Genomic DNA, 18,642 nt, shown 5'->3' on the forward strand with positions numbered 1-18,642 from the left:
AGTAAAAGGAGGTGGCCAGTGTCAATGGGGGAGGAACACTGAAAAAGAGGGAGGAGCTCCTTCAGGACATGCTGTCCTGAAGCTTTCTGTGCTTAGAGAAGAAAATCTCACTGAGGATTTACTGTTGAGACCTGCACTGAACACCTGGGATCATTTTGTTTTAAGAGTCAATTTACAGGAATATTCACTCAGAGATTCAGGATCTGACAAGCTGTTGACTGCTGTACTTTTCTCCACTGAACTGGAGATATCCAAGAGTGGTATGAGAACCTAAAAGATGAATGTGTGTGTTTGGTGTGTAGCTGCAATTTGTCTTCACTCTAATAACCTAAAAGATTTAGTATTCATCTGACAGCAAATTGTTGCTTGTTTAAAACATTTAAATGATAGAAATGAGACTGCACAAAATTGTAAGACTTCAGAGATTATTGTTGCTTTTGTAGAATAGAATAAGTGTTTAATAACTCTAATGTGCAAAATAATCTCATCAGGTCTCATTTTTCATTCTGTTCATTTTGTTGGTGCCTACCTTTTGGTACCTGTGTGCAGGACGTGAGGCTAATCTAAGTATATCCTATGGGGGATTAAAAAGCTCTCTAATGCGATTTCATTAATGTTCTAGCTACAGTTAAAGAAAAGCTTTCACTGCATCTTCTCAGGACCAATTACAACACCAAAATTACAAAAACTACAAGTGAAAAAAAAATGTTGCTATATGTGATTTTAACTGTTATTTAAAATTAAGTTCTACCAAAATAAAATTATATATTTGAAGGTTTATGTGTTTGAATAAAATATGATTTACTCTAGATTTGAGAATAGCTATTTCTGAAGCTGCTTTTTAACAAGGGTTTTAGTTTGTGACACTGTTACAAAAACAATACTTGCAGGGATGCTTGAAAGGAAACAAGAATGCTTGAAAGACTAAAGAATCAGAAGGGAACAACTCATCAAACACTTGAGTAAAGTTAAACCAACAAAGTTTCTCTCTGAGAAATAGCAAAGAAGTAGGTGAATGGGCATACTCGAGCCAAGGAGGCCACAGTAAAGCTAATAGCAGGAGTGAAAATGTTTGTTTTTTTTAAGGAAAGAAATAAAAGGAAAAAAAGGATACTCATCAAAATTGCTGATTATTATTGTCATTGGACGGCTCGTGTGATTTCCATTTGATAGATAAATAGTTAATTATTATGCATATCTTTTTATGTCTATATTTCATTTGCACACTTGTATTATAACTTCTGTTTTCTCTGTCTTGCAGTGTGTAATATGGGGAAACCTTTAAATGGCATAGATCCTGGAATCAGACTGAAGGGCTTCCGTTGTGTTTAAACCTGGCAGCAGCATGCAAACCAATTGGTAAACCGCCGTGGCCTGTCAAACCCCCACCCTTATAGCCAATATCACCACCAACCCAGCTTTTGGGGGATTCCAGACACTTCCACTCTGACAACCTGCACCAAACAGAATGGATTTCATCCTACCCATAAGAAATCAAGACCTGATAGCATATTCCAGCTCACCACCTCGCCTGGGCCCTCAAAGTAGGAGTACCATGCACTTGTACCATGGTGTCAAGAGAAAGCTACGGCCTGGACGGATTTTGGGCTTTATCATCAGCCTGGTGGTTGTCTGCACAGTCTGTTCATGGAGTGCCTTGATGCTGGCCAAATCAGTGACCACTCAGGTAGATTCAGCTGCTGAACGCTCAGCTGAGGGAGCAATGCCCCAAAGAACTCTTCTGCAGTACCGGAACCTTTCAGCAGCACCAGAGGATACACCAGTGGCCATGAAATCCTCCAGTATAGAGATGAATCATGGGGACTACCCAACGGACTATTTCAGTGTGGAGGACAGGCGCCAGGGCTACGTAGTGCTTCATATGTTTGGCATGTTGTACATGTTCATAGCTTTAGCCATTGTCTGTGATGAGTTCTTTGTTCCTGCACTCACGGTCATCACAGAGAAGCTGGAGATCTCTGATGATGTAGCAGGAGCCACCTTTATGGCTGCAGGTGGGTCTGCCCCAGAACTCTTCACATCTATTATAGGAGTCTTCATCTCCCACAGCAATGTGGGTATTGGTACCATTGTGGGATCGGCTGTCTTCAACATCCTATTTGTAATTGGGATGTGCGCCTTGTTCTCCAAAGAGGTGCTGAATCTCACCTGGTGGCCTCTGTTCAGAGATGTCTCATTCTATATCGTTGGCTTGCTCATGCTCATCTATTTCTTTTTGGATAATCAAATTGTGTTGGAAGAAAGTGTTAGTCTGCTGCTATTCTACACCTTCTATGTAACTTTCATGAAGTTCAATCCCAAATGCGAATTGATCATCAGAAGCATTTTGGGCAGCAACCAGGTGGACGAGCTGGAGAATGCACAGAAGGTGAGCTGACTCCACCCATCCATCCATCCATCCATCCATCCATCCATCCATCCATCCATCCATCCATCCATCCATTTATCCTCCCTACTCTTACCCAGATGTTTTCTACTCCACAACACCCTTGATCATTGTCAAGCGACAGCTTTGTATAGTCTATAAATATTCTTCCAAGGTTAAGTTCCAAAACGTAAAACATAAATAAATAAATAAGTAAATAGAAATGCCAAAAAATTTCACAAAAGATTTCATCCACACTTCAATCTACTGGGTCAAACAACCATGAAGACTTTAAATTAAAAGAGTGTATCAGGAGAATGAGTCTTACATCTCGGATACTAAAACTAGGGAGTTTCTCAGAAAGAAAAATGCCTAATTTGAAATGAAGAAACTGATTGATTGATAGATAGATTGAATGATTTACATGAAATCAATTAATAAAAAACAACAACAACATGTATATAAAATTAACCAAGAAAAGTGCACTGTAAATAGGTAAACAAAGAAAAAGGACACTGAATCTTCTCCAGCAACACTATACCACTTGATTTGCATAGGAAAGGAGTGGTACAAAGTATAAGCTTCAAAATGGTTTAGTTTGTTGTTGTTGTTGTTGTTGTTGTTGCTCTTGTCATTTTGTTGTTTAAAATTTTTCAAGTAAATTACATAACAGGGAAAACTTACATAGACTGCTGAGCCTTAGAATAATAGTATTCATGGTTTGAGAATTTGAGAGGGTGTTAAAAGAGACCTGAGTACTAAACAGACTGCATTCTATCATCCATCAAAATCTCCTTAATTTCACTTTTAAAGGATATAAACATTTGTGCACCTGTGTACTTCAGATGATGTTTGATAGACAGCCGGATTACACCATATTCATGCTGACTAAGACCAGGCTTCATCTTTAATCATTACTTTTAGTAATGGAGTTCAGACCAGAGTCCAGCAGGGCTCTTAGAACAGTAGTGATGTAACAGAGCCAGTCAATGTCCCCATTTAAACTGGATTACAAGACTTAAGATTTTTTATGTTTGAAAACTTAAGTAAGTTAAAGATTAGATTAATCTGTCATGCATTTAATTTCATTCAAATTTTGTATTTTTCATTAGGGTTTTACTGTATTCCCATCTATCGAGATCATCACAGGTATTATTGAACATTTGCCAAAGACTTGCATCAGCCAAGTTGGTGGTCCAAACTACTTAACCACAAAGTTTTGCTTGAACAGATTTAACATATACACTCACTTTACAATTTATTTCAGATAATAACAGGAAAAGGCATGTCATGCAGAAATTGCCACCAAAGTGCCACACTAAGATTTTTTTGTGATGACTTAACCATCAATTGGACTCTTTTATTGTTAATTCCTTCATGTATTCCATATAGTCTAAAATGCCAAAACTGAAGCAATGATGTGAGAAGGAAAAGTACTAGTACAAACCTCCGTGTGCATTTCTCTGCTCTGTTAAGTCCTGTCCCTCATTTAGCTCTCCCAGCTGTGTCCTCACATTAGAAAAAAAGTGGGCGGGAGCTGTTATCTATGATAGGGTAATGTTTGGCCCTGTTTTTTTTTTTTTAATTTAAGCATCGGTTTCTGTCGTTATTCACATCGTTAATCATTTAAACAAATGGAATCAGAAACAGTTGTTCAGTGACTCACCATCTATCCTATTATTGTTTGGGTACAGCTGGAGTTGAATCTGTTGCTCTGCGATTTCTTAATCATATGTGTGTAACCTCATCTGCCATCGTCCACTATCAGTCCATCAGGGTCATATTCAATCCATTGCTATACATGCTGCTTCAGTAATACTCACATTTCACATTGCATATTAGCTCTTGACCTCTGATGTGATGGTATTTGCTTTAAAGTTCCGCCCATGAAATTTTCTTGTAGGTCTAAACAAGACAAAATGTTCTCCAAATATTACTCCAAGTGGTTTTATTTCAGCATTTTTGCCATTAATGGCAAATGGCATATGAAGTATGATATAAATATATTTAAGCTTTTTCAACACAATTTCTTAAGAATTAATTTCCATTGTAGAGTTGTTATATTTTAGTTCATACTGAATTATTTAAACCTTTGATTACATACACATGTGTGCTAATCAAACTTAATATCACTGTTATTACAGAAGCTCTGTTTGACATCTGTGCCCTTCTGGGAATCAGCTGTTCCCCAAGCTGCCTCACTTGAACCAAAGAACAGCTTTCTTCTTTTGCTGTCCAGCACTGGATGTCAAGCTGTCTTGCTCTCATGTGTTGGTAGCTCCTAAATAATCCCTCAGGTTAATGCTCTCTAATCCTATTAGAGCCACTAATAATAGTCAGGTGGTACCTGGAGGAGCAGGAATCAGCAGATCTCAGAGAGAAACAATCCTGCACAGTTCATTCTCTGCCTGCAGTTATGCTCATAGTGCTGTGAAGCTTGTATTTTGTATGTACACTGGACTTTTTCAAGTTGGTTTGCTCAGTGCATGCATTTCATTTGGGTAGCAGGAGATGATTTTGTTATTATGACACATAATAAGAGCTTGGTAAAAAAGTAATATGTTATGTAAAATGCAAAAAAACACCCAAACTTTATAAATGATAGTTACTTGTCAGATTGCAGTATCTAATTAACAACTTCAATCAGAAAATAAATTGAAATAAAAAAAAAAAATGCTTCTTTCAAAGAGGAATTACCAAAGAACAGCTTCAGGCTCAACAGATTCTACAGCAGGCTGCAAGTGTCTTCTGTCATGCAGCCACTCTTATGAGCCATGTGAGCATTAGCTAACATGACCTAATGCCAAGCTGGCTTCTGCTTACAGTGCTCAGAAATCACGAGGCCAAGAAAGACAGGTGACAACAAAAGGCAAGCTTCCTTAACTTTAGGTTTGGTCCTTCATTTGACCATGTTTTTCTCGCTATCATCACCATCATTATTATTACCATTATCATCATCATCATCATCATCATCATCATCATCATCCATATTATTATTTCATTTTATATATATTTTTTTGTTACAAGGGTAAGATGAATGCTGTGAAGTATTCACATCTTCCATCTTTAACCATCAAATGGTTTTAGAAGATTGGCCAAAACTTTCTAAAATTATGTTGTTTAGCTGAGTTTAATAAGTCTAATGAGAAATATGATACAATGTTTGAACTCACAACAATATAAAAAGGAAGAAAAGGCTCTGACTGATAAGATACATAGTTTTACTAGATTTAAATTGAAAACTGATCTCTATCAAGATTAGACACAATTGTTATTACCAAACAACCAGGTGGACCAGAGCAATTTGGTAGTGATGACTTCAAAAAACAATACTTAACCACCCGTGTCTTGGTTTAGCAACCCTAGCAGCGGCAGGTGTTTTAATTAAAGGGATTATCTGCTCAATCTCTGAAGACTCAGTCATGAAAACGTGCCAGGTGTGGTATTTTGTCTGTGTTTGTATATTTCTCAGAGACCACTTTAGTGCTCGATTTTGTTCATGAGATACTTGTTGAGTATAAGATGACTTTGTGGCTCCAGAGTGTGCCGGTTTAATGGTTTAAGCTTTTGCTTGGCAAGTGAAATGTTGCTGGTTTTGTTTCATTTGGAGACATAAATTCCATTTTGGTGTTGTGGCAGGAAGGGTACCTGTTGTTAAAAACAAAACCAACCATCAAGTTAGTTAGAAAACCCTCTGTTGTTGAGTTTAGCATGTTCACTCTGTGTTTGTAAAACGCCTCATCTAGATTAAGTGGAGACCATTTAGCAATAAGATCACACCAGCAGTGACAACAATGAGGTCTTGGACCACATCCAGTATTAGAACTGTACTTTATTATGATGTCACTTGCATCATTTACCAGTACAAATACAGGCCATTTACCATCATTTACACTACTTTATGGTACCATGGCTTCCTCTTGCACAGTTGTGACCCAGTCAGGTTTCTGGACCACACTGTCATGATTATAAACAACAGACAAGCACAATCACACAACAAATAGGTAAAAGGACCAGAAAATCTATATTAATCTAATATTCGTCTAAATGGTTTTTGGGGGTTTTTTGGCTGTTGCTTTGCTAATGGAGCTTTAATTGCACTCAGGATAGTAACTATATCTTCTCATTTATCTTGTTCTTTGGTTCTTTGGAAGCTATTTTACCTTTAATAAGATTTACATCTTTGGAACAAAGTGAGTAAAAATACAGGATTATCATGTTTATACAAACCTGTCAGAAGTAATATTTTGGGAGACAACTTTGGAACAGTAAACACTGAGAATTTATATTATTTTAATTTGCCTTTCACCTTGGAAATGGTGCAAAAAATCTTCTATAGCCTTTAATATGAATCCAATTTGTGATTTTTTCCCCCCTCCAAAGCCAAATGGTTTTGTAGTTTGTAGTTATGCTGCTCATGGTTTGTCCTTTTAGTCTGTGTGCATGTTTTCTTTTCTTTGTTTTATCCTTGCTAGTTTTTCTGGAGTAAAATCCAGCTTTTTTGTTTTCTTTCACCACGGCGTGTATACCTCAGTGGCACAGTGTGAGTTAGGACTGAGGGAGCTTTGACATGTATGTATGTATGTAGCTATAAAGTGACATGGCTGGGATTGAGATTAGTGTGAGATCCTCCTGTGTGTGTAGTCTTCGTGTTGGAAAGATACCTAAAACGTGCAATGGTTTGCTTTCATGAGGAAGTTTAAATAAATACTGGACATGAACAACGTGATGTAATCTCCACTGAAGTTATACATCTAATTTCCCTCGGGATGAATAAAGTATTCTGATTCTGATTCTGATTCTGATTCTAAAATAGCTGGGATACTGAAAAAGAAGGTGATGATAAATCTTGAGTAAATATTTTTTAATCTTTTCATTTTTGCATAATTACTTGATTAATGGTGTCTTTACCCTCCCTGCTGTTAGAAATAATTTACATATACTTGATCTAAAAATGCCTTCCAAAGTGCTTTGTGAATAACTCAAGCTGAGGTCCTATTCTTTCCCTATTCCATCACCATTTCCATGTTTATTTTAATTAACATTTGTTTAAATGCAATCCAATCCAGTGCCACAAATACAAAAAGTGTTGGTGGCATTTTATTAAATATACTGAATATACTGACTACATATTTAATATGTTTATTATATTCTCCATTACAGTAATCTATTATTATGTCTATTATTATATTTTTATTATATTATTGTTTCTGTGTTCTTTCCTAAAGGTAAATGCCCCAAGTGATGACGAGAACAAGCTTACGGTAAGTTTATTTGTACTGTTTTATAAGCATAACATAGTATACCGCTTCTATATTTCACTATATTTCAAATCTTTCAAAAATGTTTATTTAAAAATGTGTTTCTTGTGCTTTCATTTAATTTTTAAATAGTAGCTTAACGTCTTACAGTTTTTCTCAGTCGCTTTGGTGCATTTCTCACAACAGAATTAAACATTGCACAACAGTTAGTTCAACCACCACAACATGTAGTCGTTTTGGCACAACCCTGTGGCGGTTTCACGTTCACTGCGTCCAAAGGCAAATGCCTTTGGACATGAAGCAGTTGAGTGAGTACAAATATCTAAAGAATGGTCACGTTTGACTTCCTATTCATCACTATCTCCTTTCTTTTATCATGAATGTCACAATTATTTATACTTGTACCGGCTGAATAGTCATTGTCCTTACAACTAATAGTCTTCATTGCATTGCTTGTGTCAGTGCACTCAAAATTGTTGAACATCTTGTCAAACACTTTGTACACCCATTTTGAAAACCCTATTTTTAAGGAGTTTCCATGAAACCCCTGCACACGTTTGTATATCTTGACGAAGCGGGATTCAATCTTGCAAAAGGCGTGAACGAAATCACATTGGAGAAATAGCCACCATTGATGTCCCAGGCCAACGAGGAGGAAATATTACAATGTGTGCAGCAATCTCAGAAAATGGCGTTCACACCCATATTCCTCGTATTGGTGCATACAATACACAACACCGGTTGGCTTTTCTGGACGCTCTTTATAGGGACCTAATCCCACAAAATGAAAGGGATGATCCTGGTGACAATCGGACAATGTATGTAGTGGTTTGGGATAATGTTAGCTTCCATCACTCTGCTGTAGTCGGGCAGTGGTTTGCAGCACACGACAGGATACTTATGGAGTTTCTTCCTCCTTACACTCCATTCCTAAATCCAATTGAGGAGTTTTTCTCTTCCTGGAGGTGGAAGGTATATGACAGGCATCCACATACCCAAATGACCCTGCTAGCAGCTATGGATGCAGCTTGTGATGACATCACAGCAGAGTCCTGCAGAGAGTGGAGTTGACACTCCAGAAGATACTTTCCCCGATGCATCGATAGAGCTGACATTCGCTGTGATGTTGATGCAAATATGTGGGCAGACAGACGGGAGCGTCTAGATATCAATGATTGATATGCAGCAGTGTCTGTTTTTCAGTTTTGTTTTTTTGTTTCATAACCACTGGAGTGAGGTTTACTGTCTAAGTGAGTTTATGTTTGCTGTAAAATGTTTGATTTACTGTATTTCCCCAGTTTGCACAATGCTGTGAACAGTTTCAATTAAATATTATCAAGAGTGCATATGGAGTGTCTTGATTTTCCTTTACAATTTATGGTTTTCAACATGCCATGCATGCTGTCCAGACTTGACATGTCATTGGGAAGCACCTACAAAGAAATCCGTCACAATGAGAACATGTTCAAACCATTTGATTTTGTGACCAAAGGTGCTGGTGTAATGACTTGTAATTGTGACAGCCCTGACACTTTGTTTGGTATCAGTACTTGCTTTTGATGAATGTATTGTCTGTTTTGCTCAAGGGATTTGTTGTTGATGCATTGACAACTTATTTTGGACACCTGACTTTTCTTTTTGATGGAGTGACTCACTTTTGCAAGTTATCCACCATGTTTTGCAGTTTGCACTAATTGTTTTGAGAAGTGCCTTAGTAGTGGTGGAGAGTTCAATTCTGTTGTGAGAAATGCACCAAAGCGACTGAGAAAAACTGTATTATCTTTCTTTTCCCCTTTGGAACATTGCAAATTTAATTGTATTTATTTAAAGAACTGAAGCTGTGACCGGCTCCACCTGACAATGGTTTAAGACTATAATAAGCCCATGAGTGGACACAGAGAGAAATAATGATGCGTAAAATAAGTGTGCATTTACATTTGAATCCATAAAAACATTTGGTATTTGTGCTTTTATGTTTTACAGGCTAAACCCAGGCTGCAGAGGGAAGGCAGCTGTGCTTCTCTACACAACTCGCTGATGAGAAACAGCATCTTCCAGCTCATGATACACACACTGGATCCCCTCAGTAATGAGGGTATGAGTGAGCATGCGCAGATACAAATCACGTACACTCTCACAAACATTATAATCTTCCCAAATTCGAAATGTTTCAAATAAACACAGAATGTGACACATACAACGTGCTGACATAAAGATTACATTCCCTCACCACAACAAATTCAAATGTGACTTTTCTTGAGATTAAATAAAAGTTAATAACTTCAGGTTTCCAAGAAACAGATTAAGCCTAGCCCAAGATCAAAAGGATATCCTATGAAAGGTTTATATCTAGGATTAGGCTTAAGAGCATAGACAGTTAAGAGAGTTGCAGAATGGCTGCAATCACAGCATTGCAATAAAGATGCACCCTTAGGCCTTCTCCTTGATTCAGAGACGGTCCTTCCCTTGGCCTCCTTGACTCCCCGCTCAAACCAGCGTTCCTCCCTGTCCAGGATGTGTATGTCCTCCTTACTGAAAGAGTGTCCACTGGCCTGTATGTGTAAATAGACTGAGGAGTCCTGACCTGACGAGGTGGCTCTTCTGTGTTGTGCCATCGGCTGAAACAGAGGTTGTTTGATTTCCCTGATGTATAAATCATGGGAATCCTCCTGGCATTATACTATAGTATAATACCAGGGGACCAGATCCTTGGGGAACACCAATTTTTGGTGCAGCCTGTTTTGGGGTTTAAAAACAACAGAGGCGCTGTGTTTAGAAAAATGTGTCTCAGCTGTTCCAATACTAACCCTAGCCCTTTTTTCCACTTCTTCCATGTACAAGTTGGCCACAGTGGGTGTAAAAGGGTAACCCATGGCATGCCCATATTTCTGCCTGTAGTAATGACCCTTGTATGTGAAATATGTGTAATGAAGACACAGTTCCAAGAACAAACACACTGTTTCTGCTGAGAGTGGTCCTGATGCTGAGGTTAGGGCCATCCTGAAATCTCTTACGAACTACAAACAACACAAGTTAAGAGAGATGTAACATCATACGAGACCATTGTTTCATCTGCCTCCATGATGACACCATAGCCACTGATCAATGGTCATGACAATTTACATTGTTCATTCAGTGGGCTAGTTTCAGTCATTGTGCAAATGTACTGTTTATAGGGTTGGGAAACCTACAGTCAGCTGAGACTAAAGGAGTCACTTGGATGAGTGACGAAACGCCTCCCCCACTGAAAACGCTACGTCCAAATGAACAGAATCAACTTTTTGGGATTTCCATAACTGGATGATTGAGCTTGCATTAAGACATGTTGCATTAAGGACTGTTTCTTTTGTTTTAGGACATTTTAAAGAGAAGGCGTCAATCCTTCACAAAATGGCCAAGAAGAAGTGTAAAGAAGACGGTGCCACTGCCAACGGAGTAGGTGTGTACCAGTGAATACTGAAACGCCAATGTACTTTTGGTCAACCACCAATCGATAAAGTGACAAATCAGTTGTGCAATTATTTATCAGTTTATAGATGAATGATTGAAACGGCACACAAATTTATCAGTATGTTAATTTAAAAAATAGTGGAATAGATCATGGGCAGGCTACACAAGAAAGAATTGTTCAGGCAATAAAGCTTTGAAAAGGAAAACTAAATGCTACCTTTTCATTTCACGAGAAGACTGAATCTTTATTTTTTTTTAATGTTTTCCCTCATTAATGTAAGTAACGTGACTGTCCCTTGCGTCACTGATGTTAAAGAAACAGTTAAAATGACAAAAGTTTTATATTTTTATAGACAGTGATTGCATTAATACATTTATGGGTCAGGCTGTAATTTAGAGGGTTTTTTTTCTGGTTGTGGATTAATCTCTGATTTATTTCATTTAATACATTTTAGTTGAACAGCTGATCTGTTATCATCCAAGAAGTTTTACACAAAGATGCACAAACTGCTTTATACTTGTAAAAAAAAAGTAAACAAAGAGATTATCTTTTCTTTTTCTCAGTAGAGGAGATTAAACATGATCTTTGATTATTTTATTTCTAATTTGTTATTTTATATTAACTAACTATATTATAATTACTATTGATAAATTATTGCCATGATATTATTGCTCTTTTTTTATTGTCAGTATTGTCCCTCTATCTTTCTTGTTTCTTTCTTCTTCTTTTTTGTTTCAACACACCCTTTATTGCTTGTTTTAAGCACAGTTTTTAACTGTGCTATATAAATAAAATGCACTTACTTTTTTTTACTTACTTTCTACCTCCAGCTGATAAAAAGATCACAAAAAGTACAAATGTTGCAGTGGAAGTTACACCACCAATGAATGGTGCTGCAGGAGGAGATGAGGTATGGAAGCATCACTCCTTTTCAAAAGCAAAATGTTTGACCTATAAACAATCAGGAAATTTAATTTAGTTATGTTTACCCAAAGAAATATGTCCAAATATATTTATGTACAACATAGGCACAATATTACAATGTAAGATCATGACCTAATCCTCAGGGTGGTGAGGAAGATGAAGATGAAGACAAGCCTTTGAGCCTGGCATGGCCTGACACTCCCAGGAAACAAATCACCTACCTCTTGATCCTGCCAATCATCCTCCCTCTCTGGCTCACGCTGCCTGATGTCAGGAGAGAGGTAGATATACACATAACCAAATATGAAAATACAAACTGAAACCCTATTTGAAAATAGAGTAGAGCTCCACAGCTCTACTGAGTAACACACACAGCTTTAGTTTAGGGGTATAGGGCTGTGCTTTGAATGCTCTCTACTGCTTGATTTTACATGTTAAGTTAGATGAAAAAGAAGTGATAGACTAAGAAGCTACATTGCTTTATTTTATGTTTTTTAGACCTCAGAAAGGTTCTTCCCGGTCACTTTCCTCGGCTCCATCTTTTGGATTGCGTTCTTTTCCTACCTGATGGTGTGGTGGGCTCATCAGGTATTTCCCACACAACGCACTCACAAACAAATATTAGAGTATGATTGTTTGCAGCATACAACAGCCTTGTTGTCTATACACACTATATCTGAGGCCTTTCTCGTCAGAGCGCAGCTGTCAGGGTGTTAAATGTGTGACCGTGGGAACTAATCCTGGCTAATCTGTCTTGAGCCACAGTCAGATCAACCTGTAGCACTCTATTTTAAGAGCACAAGTGCAGCGACAGGACAAAAGCACAAGGTTACTGACAAAGTGCACCTGCTAATTTAGCTTCTACAGGTGCAGCACGCCACGTGAAAAAGCATTGCCAAAAGTGCAATAAGAATTGGTCATTACGCTCTCACCTGTGAGTGGCAATGCGTAAATAAGTACATTTTCAGATATTGAAAGCCTCATGTCATTTTTAGTTTTTAAAGCAGCATCCATGGACTGATTCCCTTTATCTTCTAAAATACATGAAATATAATTGTTCTCTTAGGTTTGTTTTAATGAAAATATTATAATATTTTTTTGAAATAGGATTAGATTATATTTAAATATTATTATTTTTTTGTATAGCAGATTTAACTCAATGCATGCAGATGAATGTGTGTTATCCAGAAATATTTATTAATGAAAAAAAACATGTATGTTAGGCTAGTTAGTTATTCTGTCTTGGCCGTAGTTGTGAATGTGAGTATTTAGTATTTAGTATTTATTTATTTATTGTCATTGTCAAGAACAATGAAATTGCGTTTGGGGCTTCCATACAACCCAAAAAAAAGAAGAAAATAATAAATACCCCTTAAAACCCAAGTGTACATATTTAACCCAGTGTGACTCCAATGCAATAAGACAATCCTTAGCAATAATGTTCGTAGAAATTCAGACAAAGACCTGAGAAACATGACAAAATACAACAATGCAACCCATTCAATATTATTGTACTGTGAGATATGATATCAGATATGATAGTTATCTATTTAAGAAAGAGGGGGGGGGGCAGGAGGGGGAAGAGAATAAAGATATGATGCACCAATGCAGACCAGTTCATTGCTATTAAGAAGTTGGATATGGTTATTGTCCGTGAGAGGGGGGCAGAGAGTTCAGGAGCCTCACAGCCTGTGGATACAGGCTGTTGGCCAGTCTGGATGTTCTGGCCTGTATAGACCTGTACCTTCTCCCTGAGGGCAGCAGATGGAAAAGGTGGCGCGCAGGGTGATGTTGGTCCCGCAGGATACTGTGCACCCTCCTCAGACAGCGAGTGGGGAAGATATTACTGATCTCTGGCAGACTTGTTCCAATAATTCTGCCAGCTTCTTTCACCACCCGCTGGAGTGCTTGCTGATCGGCCTTGGTGCAGCTGGGGAACCACACTAGAAATCCATACGTCAGAACGCTGCTGATGGCACAGTTGTAGAAGTTCAACATCAGAGATCTGGGAATGTGTGCGCTCCGCAGTCTCCTCAGGTAGTAGAGGCGCTGTTGGGCCTTCCGTACAACTGAGGTGATATGGATATGGAGTGTGACTGATGCTGTCTTTTATGTTAGCTCTGGAACAGACTGGTGGTCCAGGGCCACGTATCTTGCCCTGTGACAACTGGGATAGGCCCCAGCACCAGTCCAACCCTGTACTGGATAACCAGAAACTAATGGATGGATGAAAGTCAACCCATAAAAAATAAACTGATTAATACAAAGAAATAAGAGAATATATCACTCTTTCAGCCAGGGACTCTTTTCTTTATAGACTTCATGTCTATATGTATTAATTTTAGAAGTGTTATTAGGTTGAAGAAAGTAATGTTTTGTGCATCATTTTCAGTAATATGCAAGCCTGAATGCATGAAACTGCACACAGCTAGAACTGGACATGTCTAATCAGCTACATTTATCATCTGAAACTTAAAATGTTTCTTCTTGGTGATTTTTCCTGATACAGAAGATATTTCTCAATTTCTGAAATTCTGTGTGAGGAACACGAGCAGCTGATACAGTGTGCAACACACACACACACACACACACACACACACACACACACACACACACACACACACACACACACACACACACACACAGAGAGAGAGAGAGAGAGACTTACAAACTCTGCCCTTAGTGACACTTGTTGACTAAACTAAATGTAACGTCACGTCACAATTACTGTGAAGTGTAGGGGCCCTGTCTTTCACTTTCATGCATACGTCTGAATGACAGAGTTATCATAACTTTAACCCATGTTTTCCTTGACAGGATGCTGTCACATTAGTAGATTTAGGTTTTGTGTGGCTGAAAAGAACTGAAGATTTGAGTTGGAATATTATTCATTTTAGGTTGGAGAAACTTTCTGGATCACAGAAGAAATCATGGGTTTGACAATATTAGCAGCTGGCACTTCAATTCCTGACTTGATCACCAGTGTGATTGTAGCTCGAAAGGGCCTCGGTGACATGGCTGTGTCCAGCTCAGTGGGCTCCAACATCTTTGACATCACTGTGGGGTGAGTCTGCCAATAAACAAGAACACACAAGCCATTCATTTTTAAATAAGAATGTGCCAAGAAAACCCAATTCTTCTCTGTTGTCTTTTCTATGCCTCTGTCCTCCCTCCAGTCTGCCATTCCCCTGGCTCATTTTCAACATTATCAATGACTTGAAGCCAGTGGAGGTGAGCAGCAATGGCCTGTTCTGCGCCATCGTCCTTCTCTTCCTCATGCTGCTGTTTGTCATCATGTCCATTGCCGCTTGCAAGTGGAGAATGAGCAAGAGTCTGGGCTTACTTATGTTTTTGCTGTACTTTGTTTTCCTTGTTGTCAGTGTCATGCTGGAGGACAGAATTATTGTCTGCCCCATTACAGTCTGAGGGAGGGACTCTGGTTAACTGCTGGTCAAACAGCAGAAATTAAGCATAACAGCACATATTGACCATTACATAAAACAAACATATACACACTGTCACTTAATATGCACACAGTAGAGGTCTGCATAGCCACTGTCCACACACAGACATACAAGTTTGCACCCACACACACACACACGCACACACACACACACGGTTGTTGATGTCAGCTAGGCAGAAGCCGTGACATAAATCAATCTTGCAAATTCAGGCTGGTGCATCACAGGTGTTTATCCGTGGAAAACAGACCTGTGCTTCTTTTATGGATTTCATGCCATCGAATAAGAAGAATTCTCTTTCTCCGACGTGACTGCAAGCAGTTTCCTGTGTTGGCTGAAACATGCTGAAAATAATTGATGGTCAGTGAAAGAAAAGCCAGATTGAAATGTCAGCTGAAGATCTCAGATCTCAGCTGATTTTGGTTTGTTGATGAAGATGTCTCAAACCAAGTATGAGACATCATTACTCTTACAAGCAGATATTTAGTATATAAGATCATTATGAGGGCGATGTCCAATACTCCACGTACTTTGCTACATCAGAGAAATGTTATGTGTTTTTAAATACATTTTGACATTTGGGGTCATATTTGGCAGAATCCACTGAAATCTATTGTAGCACATATCAAATACTAAATAGTTGCTGCACATGGATAAAACTGGCTAAGGTTGTCAGTACTGCCTAAATATGTATATCCCAACTATCTATAACGAGCTTGTGAACATGACTTCTTCGGTTCTGGCTGCCTTTACATTGCATGACTTTAGTGAAGGGTTGATTCCCAGAGATGCAGTTTGGACAACGAGTGCTGGACTAAAGATTAACAGAGGTTGTTTTATTTTACTTGTTAAACTTCAAGGTTATTTTTCAACTTATATGTTCCTGAAAAAAGAGTGTTCAATATAAGCGATATCACTGCTTTTCATCTGTATTATTTTGATGTAAAACAACTAATGTACTGTAAAAGATAACACAGATTTGTGTTATTTCTGTTAGACTTACAGGCTGTAAGCCATTGTTCAGTTAGTGACATAACGCTGAGTAAAAAGCAGGGAATTTTACATCCCTAGTAGTAGTAAGAAAACACAGTACAATGTTTCCATTCAAATGTATGCAAATGTTAAAATTTTTTCTTCGGGATTGAATGGAAATGTTTAAGGAGGTTGTAATTTTAAATACTTACAGAAAAATACAATAAAGAAATGTTAAACTGAAGAAAGGCTTTTACTTCTTTGGCATTTTCTCTGATGGTGCGAAATTTTTACTCTATTGTTGTTGTTTCATGAGCAAAATCCAACTACTGTGGCCCATTTAGTAACATGGGGCCTTGCTAAAAAGGCAAGTTAGTATCCATATTGTCCATCTTGAGCATTTTGCACCACCTGTTGCTACCAACCGCCTGTCCTCATATACAGCATAGACCACAGATGGCTTAAAAGCTCTTCTAACCTGCCCCAAAATACTCAAAATAAATAAATGACACAAAAAAAAGTTCTAAAGGAAAAAAATTTTTCCCCTCGGTTCTCAGGAGAATTTGAAGCAGACTTTAATCTGGGCAATAATTTATAATTCTTGAAGAAATGAAAAATAGTTTATCTGAATTTCAGGAACATGTCCACACCGCAAACAATGCCCTTTCGGTCATACACCTATAAATGCCTACACATATATTTCTGCATTCCCTTCCATTTTTCTCTAGTCAGCCTCTGCTGATTCTTCCCCAAACCCAAACGTTGTCTCTGGCCTACCTTGTTGCTTCATTTGAATAAACCTTTGTCATTTGGGTTGGGGTCCTTGCTAGTTAAATGAGCTGTAGACCATTATCACCTCCCTCTGCTGTTAATTCTTGGAAGTGCAAACATTAGCATTTAAAACAAGTAAAAAAATAAATAAATAATGGAAACAATATATCACATCTTTGTTAAAATTATTCTTGGATTTTTTTTTAAATTCTGTATGCTAATATTGAAAAGATGTCATGAAAAATATCAGCTTTATTCAGGTACATATATATATATGCATATATATTTCTGATTTTTCTTTTCATTGTACTTTAACTTTATTCTTATTTTTTTAAAATAAGTGTACAGTTTATTTCCATAAAACTGATACCAACTATTCCGAACGTCAAAATGTGTGTTTATTGTGTATTTTTATGTATACTACTTTTTTGTAATCGTTAATTGAGACTAATGTGATTGTAAGCGTTTGTATGTCAAAGTCATAACAAACAGCAGCTTATAAAACTCAGCACAATGTTCTCAGACTCCAGCTCAGATTTAGCCAGTCTATGCAGTATCACTACTACATTTTTCGTGCTTTGATGGATCATAAGAATGTGAGGAATGTATGTGAATGAGTGCATTTAGAAAGATTCGTTCTGACCAGTTTCAACAACAATGTTATAATGTTCTACTTGAAACATGTATTATACTGTAAAAACATATATAATTTATCTCTGTATAAAATGTTATATGGTCAAATAAAAAAAAATTAAAAAAATCAATGTCGGTGAACTTTTTTAGTTAATATTAAGAAATAGATGCTCCCGACAGCCTTGTCAGCCTAATTTAACTGCAGTATATTTGCAATTTGTGAATGAAAATCATATGAATTACTCTGCAGATCTTGGAATACTTTGCCTGCTAGATTCTTAACAAAATGTGACATTGACATATTTAAATCACGTAAATAGGGAGGTCAGTTTACCACTCAACCTTCCTCATAACACAGATTAGCAGTGTCATCCATCAGGATGTGGTTTGCTTTACATAGACACAAGCCTCTTACAAAAGCAGGCATGGCCCGCTGCAAAGACCAGTGAGATGCAACCAAGATTAAATGGACAGCTGAGGACAGCGGTAAAGGTTGTTCTTGGGGGATATCTGAGGACATTTCCTCACTACCTATAAATTTAGGTTGTGAGTAACTCAAGTACCTGTCTGCCAGTTAACAAGCTACAAAATCACCCCAGCCAAATTCCCATATATGTATCAAGTGTCTTTGTCAGTAACTGAGTAAATGTGTGTGCTATTGATTCCTATAAAAGAATGATCATTTTTGGGGTGGAACTGTTTTAGGATTACAGAAGTTGTATACAGATATAAGTATGATGACATTTAAAATGTGCTTGTTAGGGAGTAACTGAATAACTGAAC

At 37.7% G+C, this 18,642-nt stretch overlaps 1 protein-coding gene across 2 annotated transcripts; it reads left to right on the forward strand.

Annotated features, from left to right (window-relative positions):
• slc24a2b (solute carrier family 24 member 2b) lies at positions 1-17,982 on the forward strand. 2 transcript variants are annotated; one of them, XM_086296345.1, is made up of 10 exons: positions 1-294; positions 1,262-2,389; positions 7,615-7,650; positions 9,631-9,742; positions 11,003-11,086; positions 11,929-12,008; positions 12,166-12,303; positions 12,521-12,610; positions 14,920-15,086; positions 15,199-17,982. In XM_086296345.1, exons 2-10 carry the CDS (start codon positions 1,469-1,471, stop codon positions 15,446-15,448), a joined length of 1,878 nt encoding a protein of 625 aa, XP_086152471.1. In that variant the 5' UTR covers positions 1-294; positions 1,262-1,468; the 3' UTR covers positions 15,449-17,982. The 2 variants fall into 2 exon arrangements, with proteins under 2 accessions (XP_086152471.1, XP_086152470.1); XM_086296344.1 differs by having other exon boundaries at positions 1-260.
• Positions 17,983-18,642: the final 660 nt, after the last annotated feature.

The sequence above is a fragment of the Aulonocara sp. 'chitande type north' Nkhata Bay genome, linkage group LG6 (genome assembly GCF_057382095.1).
Source record: "Aulonocara sp. 'chitande type north' Nkhata Bay isolate Kocher_YH1m ecotype deep benthic linkage group LG6, A_spYH_male_GT1.1, whole genome shotgun sequence".
Taxonomy (NCBI): domain Eukaryota; kingdom Metazoa; phylum Chordata; class Actinopteri; order Cichliformes; family Cichlidae; genus Aulonocara; species Aulonocara sp. 'chitande type north' Nkhata Bay.